This window comes from Apaloderma vittatum, unplaced genomic scaffold (assembly GCF_000703405.1).
Source record: "Apaloderma vittatum isolate BGI_N311 unplaced genomic scaffold, ASM70340v1 scaffold10652, whole genome shotgun sequence".
NCBI classification, from domain to species: domain Eukaryota; kingdom Metazoa; phylum Chordata; class Aves; order Trogoniformes; family Trogonidae; genus Apaloderma; species Apaloderma vittatum.
This window is the reverse complement of record NW_009702874.1, coordinates 87,916-97,674: the sequence shown is the minus strand read 5'-3', so window position 1 is coordinate 97,674 and position 9,759 is coordinate 87,916. Positions and strand designations below refer to the sequence as shown.

Sequence of the window (9,759 nt, the reverse complement as noted above, 5' to 3'; positions counted from 1 at the left end):
CAGGAGCTGGGACTCGGGGTCCCCCCCTGCCCTCCCCTCGGGCCGCCTGCCCGGCTGCCCCACCACGCGGTATCCCTTCCTGGCCTTGCTGTGGTTCCTTTTGCCGGTGGGCGACACGACGACGGCCGCGATCAACTCGTCCTCCCGCAGGGAGATGAAGGGCGAGAGCCCCTCCAGAGGGTAGTACTGCTGGCTCTCCTCCTGGGTGTCCAGCAGCTCCTGGGTCTCCGCAAAGTCCATGCGATTCCCTTCCCGGAGGTTGAACTCCACGGGCTGGAAGGTCCCTTCCTTGCTCTGGTTGCTGGGTGGTGGATTCAGCGTCGTAACCATCAGTAACAGAAAGCCCAGCGTCAGGAACAACAAGAGAAACTGCAGCTTACGTGATCCATATCTGCACTTCTTCCTCACGAACATGCTGTTGGTGACAAAACGATACAGATGGTCATGTTAAATACCACTTGAATCTTCCTCAGACTCCGGTCCTCGGGTTGCAGGGAAGCCTTGGTTTTTCACTATCTGCCAAGAGGATTTTTTTGCTCGCCTCACATTTCACTGATGCCGTTTCATGCTTTCCTCTCTATTTACAGACAAAATATAACATTCCTATTAATATTGCACTTACTGTAGTAAAACGTAGCATGGATCCAGTGAGATAAAGTAGATCCTCTGTTATACAGCGTCCCGGCTCAGTGAGAAAAGCACATGTTTAGCTGATGAAAAGAGTGACTAAAGTTTCGATTTTTTTCTTTCCTTCTTAAATTCTAAGCAAAAAGAAAATATGTTTCTTATAGTTTCCTTCCTGAGTAGATCCTGCTTCTTCAAAGTTTCCAGTTGCCGCCTGGATTGAAATGCTTTATCTCTGAAAGCAGATCTGACAGCTCTCACCGTTCAGAGGCTTCAAGTTAACTGTGATCAACAGATGAGAACTAGTCAGTCCCTGACTTTGTTTCACACATAACTACGGCACTCAGTCAGGAAGCACTTTGCCAGACATAATACAGAGCAATGTGTGCGTCTTTCTCTTGGTCCTAATGCCCTCGCTGTTCTTGTCCTGTCAAATCAAAGCTTTGCGAAAGCTCTAAGAGGTGAAAAGTAAGAAGCAAAACATTGTGTTAGAGAAGAAATCAAGGCACACCATGAATCACTCGACTGCTGAGTATTGAGCTAAGAATGCTCTGAGCAAGAAGCAAGAATTTTATAAACTGACTAAATGATGGAGTGCACATGATTTATTTAAGGTTACATTTATTCACATGATAATGTACTAGCTGGAGTATATGAGTCTATTTCCTATTCAATAAATATTTACAGCTGCAGGGATTTTAACGCTTACACAAGGATGCCAAATTATCACCTGGCAGACTGAAGTTGTCTCCTCATCCATAAATTTGATATTGCAGGACAGAGAGCAGCACTTCAAGTTTTCAGTAGTCCAGGAATAATATGTGGAAAGCCTGGGCTGGAACAACTACTGACACTGAAAGAAAACAACAGAACTTCTGTCAATAAATGGGGAGCTCAATCTCTGAGGTCTGTTTGCTGATATTGCTGGCACGGCTGCTAGTGGGCATGGACCGTGACATTTTTTGCTGTGGGATGGGTGCTTGTCCAATGGGAAAAGGGATGAGACAGTCCACGTGCTTCAGCATCGCACGCCTCTTGGTCTGGCAGAGATCAGGAACGGATGTAATTCAGGTGTGACCAACCCTTCCTGTGCTGGGGGCATGGGATTTTTTTTTTGCCTATCTTCTAATATTTGATGAGCAGAAAGATCCAGCTGCAGGAAGCATGTGATCACTGCAGAACTTCCACATTCATCTTTTGTTAAAAATTACATTTCTAGGCTTTCTAGGTGAAAGAAAAATCTAAACACATGAATGCAGTATACTCTAAAGGGTACCAAGGATTTACTTCTTTTTTTTCCCTCCATCCCCATTACTTCCCTGAAAGATGGTCTGTAAGTTCAGCCTATGGATCCTGGTAAACAGCTTCCAAAAAAAATTAAAAATGAGAGGGCTCCTACTTTTAAGCTCAAATGATTCATGGCCCTCAAAAGGAAGGATAGGATAGAGCAACTTAAAATCGCCGGAGGCATGCAGTGTCTCTCACTTCTGTTTGTACTCCTGTAACCATCTTATACAGATTGCCTTGAGGCAGTGTGACCAGTGTGCTGTGTCTTCGCACCTTCCCTACTTCATCTGTTCTTGAAAAAATATAGTACTGCTTTAATAATATGTTGGGTAGAAGGAAAATTTAGCCAATATTTTGATACTTCACCATTGTGTGTGTCTCTCTTTTTTTTAATGTAAATTCACAGAAAAGTAACATCCCAACCCACCTTCAGCCCTGAGAATATTATTCTTTATCATACTTCTCATAGGGAAAAAGAAGCATTGATGTTTTCAGTTCAATAGGGAAGCAGCACACATTTGCATTAAAAAAAATCTGAGTTCAAAAGCATTCATTTAAATAACAATATGTGACAGCCATAGAAAGACAAAACAAAATGGAAATGAAGAGACCTGTCCGAGGCACTCTGCAAAAAGCTGGCACCAGTGACTTGCAAAAGGTTCAGTTCTACAGAGTCCCATTATCAGGCATGTGGAATAAAAGGAAAAAAAAAAGCAGAAACCTAGGAGTGTGTAGAATAAATGGGAGAAAGTATTACTGGCCTTTTTCTTCCCCCTTCACTTTCCTGATCTACTCAGGTATGTTGATTTAGTTTCATTAACATTTTTGCCCTGGCTAAAATATTATAACAGGATGCTGTAACAAATCTGGATAATTCTAGTGTGCAGTGGTAACTGCTGTGTAAATTCAGTCCTGGTACATCCCGTGTTGCTGAGCAAATCCACGTGGGTCACTGATTGGTGATGTTATCACTGAAACTTATGCGTATGGAATCTGGCCTTTGAATATATCCTTACCATTTTAATAAAGAAGTAATCAACAATTACAGATGTTTGGAGGTCAGTTAAGTGAATTAAGTGTGCAAGTGTAATACACGGGGTGGCACACTTCCAGCAACCTCTGTTCCCTGTCCAGCATGGACCTTTCTGTCGAAACTTTCTCGTAACTGTCCCCAGTTCTGCACAACAAACCTTTCTGAACCACCTCCCATCAACCAGTCTGTCTTCCAGGCTTGTCTCTTAAAAATGAGCCAGAAAAACACTGTAGTTTTCCACTGCCAGCATTCAAAAGAGAAAGTGTCCTTCCAATGGATGAGCCCTTCAGTGCTTGAGAGCACATGTCTGGTTTCTGAAATGCATTTGAAGAGAAGCATCACTTTCTTGTCACCTCCCCACCTGGAAGTCACGAAGACTGCATCCATGGTATCTTTTTTCTACCTGTCGTTCCAAAAAGCATGCTACAAAGTCAACCCTTCACTGGGACACAGAATGGGTTGCTCTTCCTGCCTAGCCATGGGGGAGTCACTCTCCCCAGGCATCTTAGGAGACTTTCCTGTGCATTCTCTGATGGAGGAGGATGGAGCACTGCATGTCCCAGGCTCTACCCTCACCACTTTCTTCCCCACTTCCAGTCTCTGAAGTGCTGCTTCATGCAGGTAGCCCATGAAAGAGGCTGTCTACAAATGGCTTTGTTGTCCTTGGACTGCCGTTCTACAGCAGACCCTATAGCTCCTCAGTCAGTGGGAGAGGAACATGTTACAGGCTGTTGCCAAATACATCAGCAATTGCTCCAAAAAGGGCCAACCTCCGATGCCAGTACTGATCAGTGTCAATATTGTGTTATCTTCCCTGCTGGTCAGCCAGCTGAAAGACTTAAGCTCTCCTACCAGTCCAGGTCAGGCAGACCCAATTGTGGAAGTTATACATACCTGCTGTAAATACAAAGTCAAGCTATATTGACTACTCCATTCTTTAATGCTTGCTCATGCCTTTGACTGATGAGGAAGAAAATATTCACCATCCTTCACTGGTGCAAATTTTGATCACTAATTGCTAAGAGCTAGAACATGAAATCAAATCTAGGTCTTATTAATTTGAAAAGTATTATGAAATGTAGTGGCCTTATCCAGAGTAATAAACCTCCAGTCATTGAGGTGTAGCTGTTTGTACTTACCCTTTCCTCCCCACCTCATTTTAGCTTGTATTTTTGTCCAAACCATTCCCCATCTCATATCTGTTAAATACTATGTGACATGTTATGTTATCCGTACATGAAGAAACAATACATACTTTTAACGTGCAGGGCTCACATTTAACTGCCAGAAGAATAACAAAGCAAGAACAAACCCAAGGCTGGGTGGAAGAAAGAACGTGTGGACAGGTTGTTACTTACTCTTTAATAAACATCTTGGACTGATTTACACTCCTATGCCAAAAGCACATGTGCCACCTTTCATTTAAAGACTCAACACGTAGCAGCACTCAGGGTTTCATAGCTGCATGTATTATATGCCTCAGCTCTTTGTGTTATAACAATGGCTTTGTTTGCACAGATGTGGAGAAAGTCAGTGCATAAAATGAGACTGATTACATGGTGCGCAGGATTTGTGGTGGTTTTATAATCAAGTTACTTCTCCCATTCTTCCCAGGATACAATACGAAATATGTATTTTTAGATTATCACAAGACATAATTTATTTGCAGGTGTTGCAGCTGTTCAGTGTAGTTGGCATTGTACTAAGTATTGTTCATTCAATGACATTTCCCAATAGCAATTTAGTAATAAATTAGAACAAGTTTCTGTAGAACTTGGTTTTAGAGGCTATCAAAGCTTGATAAAATCTCTTGATCACTGGCAGGGATTTTAGCAGCACCACCATAATTTACAAGATGTTTGCTAACCTGTCAGTGAAGGAAATGCAGTTGAAATCCCATTTTTACAAGATTCTGCTCATAAATTACGTGGCCAACGTAAAACGGAGCCTGGAAGCCATGGACCTTTGCACTGCTTTGCAGAAGCAGTTCTGTGGGCACTAAGGTCAGCAGCACTTGATGGAAGGTCGAGGGGACATATCATAGGAGTGACAGCTTCTAGATTTACGGCACCACAGCCTCTGGCTAACTCAGAAGTGGTAACTCCCAGGACTGAAGGGTGGTAGTATGTACTCCGTGCCTGAAATCTAGCCTCTAACACAGCCTCGGACAGTTACCAGCTATCTGTGAGAGGTGGGACTTTTGATCCTTATTAATGCACCCAGAAAGGATATATCTCAAGCACTGTGGGCAGTGCACATGCCATCGCTACCTCCTGCCTCATGTACTCAATCATTTTTAATATCCTTAAGCTGGGCAGGGTTCTCTATACCTTCAACCCCCAATACTCCAACCTGAGGGGACCTGAATCCAGCTCTAAACTGTTTGGGACTATTTTAGTGTCAACATCCTTCACTAGAAAATCATCCTATATTGACTATAAAATCTAACCCACTATTAAAGGCAGTGGGAGAGGTTCTTAGCTGGCTCTAAATTGCCATAGCTGCACAGGTGGAAATGGAAGTAAGGTGGTTTACTCTTTTGGAGTGGCTGGCCTGGCCCCTTCAGCTTTAAAAATGAAACAAATGAGGTAAGGGAAATTGATCTCTCATGTAATGTTAGCAATATCAGTAGAGTTACTTCAGGGATAAATTCAACCCTACAGGTGGAGGCTCCCAAGATGGAAATCTCCATCACGGGTTCTCCCTAGGTAACTGTGCCTGTAGAGCTTCATCTGTGGCTGGAAATTTACTTCCACAGAAAAAGCTATGATACCATTTGCAAATCTGGAGAGCTTTTTTCCTAAACAGAAAAAAAAAAAATTCCCTGGTGGGCAGCTCTAACTTCACATCAATTCTACTTCTTTCTGCGTACACGGGATATAAACAGCGTATCCTTCTCAGAAACTTTAAATACAGACAACATTTAAAAACCACAATATTCTTGTGGAGAGGCTGTCCTTATAGTAAGTATTTTTAGTTAAAATGGTGTTTAGGCTAAGTGAAAAGAAAAACTTAAGGTGCATCTTGTATCTCTTGCTGCACTGAAGTACTGAGAGCATGTTACGTAACTGATTACATCTGTTTCAATGCAATGGTCATCCATATCACTTTAGCTGGAAATTACCTTTTTTTTTTTCCACCTAAACAGTTACATATTTGTGTGTACTTGGTATACAAAATAGCTGCTCTTCAGATGCCTGATGAGTAATAGGAGTCTGATTTATCAGGGAGATTGTCAGGGAGTATCATAGTTGTGAGAGCCCTGCTGAGAAGGCAATATTTATTGGCAGTGTGAAGAGCAAAGGATTTCACTGGTGCCGAGGTGGGTTAAGAGCTGAGGGAAGCCCAAGGGGAGTCACTGCAGGTGTGCAGCTTAACGAGCCGCCGTTGGGTAGCGGGCGAGCATGAACGGAGAGCACAGACGGCAGCTTTGGGAATGCTGTTAGGATGGAAGAACTGGAGTAAATGTAGGATGGATGTCTGAGGTAAGGTTATAGTAAATATTATTTTTCAGTGCTTGCTTTTTTTTTTTTTTAGTCTAAGGGAAATGCAGAGAAAATGAAAGTAAAGCTGTGTTAATGTCACAGGTGTGTGAGTCAGACCTATGACTTCTTCCCATGTCTCCCAAACAAGGAGTGTTCTTTAACTAGTTGGTAAGAGGAATGTAGAAAATACTCATTTTGCAAGCCTGTTGTCTTTATTATTTTTCTTTTTAAAATACCATTAAAAATATTCATAAGAATTACCACTGAAGTTATGAAGCAGTTGAGCTGTGTGTATGTAAAAGTTACCTCCCAAGAATAAAGACCTAGGTTCCTTGTCCCACACTCCCTGCCCTGTTGAAGTACAGCTCATGTTGGGATGGAGATTCTATAAAACATGAAACATCATATGCTGATGTCAATCTTGAAAAGGTTTCATCAGGAATCCTGAACAAACCCTGTGTTTTTCTTTACATTTGTTTGAGATCATTGATGTTCATATAGAGTAAATAAAAGCTAAATGTAAAATAGGATTGAAAAATGAAGCTGGGCTTCATGCCTGAGATGTTCTAGGTAAACCGGGTTTAACCTGAAGAGATACATGTGCACTGCCACCGAGTTCTGTGGGAGCTGCATGTGTGGCCTATATATTTAAGAGCAGGATTGAATTTAAAGAGAAAGACAGACAGGAAATATGTGTAGGTATGTGTATAGAACTTCAATTTGTGTATACACTATATATATATGTGTGTGTATGCGTATATGACAATATAAATACATAAAATAAAAGCAACCTGGTCTGCTCTCATGGCTCACACATCCATTCCCACCTGGATTATCCTACCATCCTGTCCTGTGTGCTCTGTTTAGTTTGTGACAGGGTGGCTAGAGAAAGGAGTAAACCAACCGCTTAAAATAATTCCTTTATTGCTTTTTCTTTTTTAAACTAGTATTGATAAAAACCCTTATTCTTATTCCTCTAGCAATATAAAACTGAGTTCTGTACAGCTGAATTAATTATATGGTTGTAATTTGTTAATAGACTTTTAAAACTTGTTATCTACAAACATAGTTGGTTAACACCGATGCTCCGTGAAGTTTCTCAGTAATGGCTGGAACTTAAAGAACAATTTAAAGCAAATTTTCCAGCAAAAGCAGACTTGCTTCCATGTTGTGACAATCGCTATGAAACCTGGTTTATTTTGGATCAGCTATTTTTTCCTGTCTTGAAATAGGAGACCAGAAAACTTTGATTAAAGAAATCTGCTAGGGGACATGAGATCCATTTGTTTAATGTGTCATGAAAATATCTTCATGTTGGCAAGCCATGAGAAAGAATAAAAGGATGGAAGGAAGTGGCAAGACAGCCGAGATGTGTATTCCTTTACTGAAGGAATTGATCTGGTAGAAAGACAAAAGTGTCCTTTCCAACCGTAGCCTTTGGAGGAGGTGAGACATGCAGCTACAAGGGACACTTGCTACATGAATAGCATCCTCATGCCTGTAGTTTATGAGAGTTGGCTGCATCATTTTTTGAGCTTTCTTCTATTCTTAAGAGAAACTTAGGCAAGAATGGGAATTTTGGAAATGAAACTGTGAGAAATAAGTTTGTTATAACAATAGATTAAATCTCTAAAACTTCCTGACTTCTTGGCAGCTTAGAAAAGGGGAAGAGATGGTAGAAGGCAGAGGCTGTGGTCACTTTCGGCTGCCAAGCAAGAGGCATTAGACATAGGCATAAACTGTTTTATTGTTCTGATTGCAAGCAAGAGAATCACTAATAGGCATAGATTAGTCTTTTAAGAGCTATGCTTGCAAAAATATCGTTCAGGTTGTAAAGGCAAAGACTGAGTGTTGAGGCAGGAATTTCTGATTGTCAAATGCCAAGAAAGCTAATGGTTTTTTACCAGGATCGGGATGTGCTTTGAGCTGCACGGGAACACAGACTGAGATATGTGACTGATTGTTCCAGTTCAATCACAAACACAGAGAAAATGAAGTAGAACTTTCTTTCTTTTCTCTTACTTAATTGCTTCATATGGCACAAGAAATGGAGGGGGTTTTTTTTACTGGCTTTTTTCCTCTTCATGTTAAGACTTGATTTTTAAAACGTTCATTTTTAAATTTTTTTTTTCTACTTAGGAAGAAGGCTCTCTAGGCATAGATCAGGTGCTTGGTTTGTGAGACTGGTTAGCACATGTAGGTTGACAAGCCAGTTGGCTGGTTAATGCTCACAGAAGTTGAAACAAATGGTAGAACTGTTAAATGTGAAGAAAAGGGAGGTTCAGGAGGCAGGCCTCAAGTTAGTAATTTGAACAAAGCCTTTGTTCAAGATTCTTGAGTGCTTCTCATGGCATCCATACAACAGGGCTTGAAAATGCTAAGCAGACAGTTTTAGAACAAGGAGTGCTACTTTTAAAGGTGTGTACCTGGAGTTGGCATCCTTTTTGGAAGAGCCTGGTGACTGTAGATTTATATCTTGGTAGGAGTACTAGGAACTAGGTCTGTTCTTCAGTTAGATCTACCATTTCTGTGAACAGGCTCAAAAGAATAAGCTTTGTGAGTTTTGGAACACTGTTTTGGGAACCAGTGATTCACGGATTCTGCAACAAAAGTGAAAGAGATTGAGGAAATTTTTCAGTAGAGTTTGAAAAGTAGTCCTGCAGCGTTTTCAGGGTTTTTCTTATCATGCAGGATAAGAAATCATCACTAGGATCATTCTGGGAGATTTCCACCCGGGTCAAAAATGGTCAGAATTTGGCACTGCTGCCTCTGAACCCAAATTCACTAGTCCATGGCCTGGTCAAAAGTCAGGATCAGTATGTGACTCTGAACCTGGTCTGCTATTAAGATGCTGTATCACTTCTGCCTTACAGTAAAGCTGTATTCCCACACAGTTATCTGGGTTAGAAGGATAGACAAGCTGTACACCAAAAGCTGGAAAAGTGGCCTACAGTTTTAGAGGAATTCTTGAAGCCAGAAAGTAAAGTGAGTGTGCGTGTTCAGGGGTTGCTGTTAGACTTCTGGAAACTATCACTCAGCAGATATATGAGCAAAAATAACAAGTCTTTATAGTAGTTTTAATAAAGTGCACTTTATAGCACCTTTCATCTTCAAAGAGTGAACCAAATTTATTGTTGATATAAACCCACTGAGACCAATGACAATGAAGATGGGGGTGCAGTTACCCCTTTACTAATCAGGGTCATGATTTCACAGGACTATTATTTTGTACCTTGTCAGTAACTATTACAAAATCTAGGAGGCTGTAGTACAAATTTAGCAGCAAAAGGCAAACTGAATCTTGTGACTGCAGGCTTAATGGCCATCATT

The 9,759-nt window shown here is 41.2% G+C and overlaps 1 protein-coding gene across 1 annotated transcript; it reads right to left on the bottom strand.

The window, feature by feature from the left end:
- Positions 1–13: 13 nt before the first annotated feature.
- LOC104270114 (polypeptide N-acetylgalactosaminyltransferase 15-like) lies at positions 14–829 on the bottom strand (the record flags this gene model as incomplete). The annotated part of the gene is made up of 2 exons (XM_009864378.1): positions 623–829; positions 14–415 (listed from the first exon to the last, which is right to left on the bottom strand). A coding segment is annotated over exon 2 (401 nt), but the record flags the coding sequence as incomplete, so codon positions are not given.
- Positions 830–9,759: the final 8,930 nt, after the last annotated feature.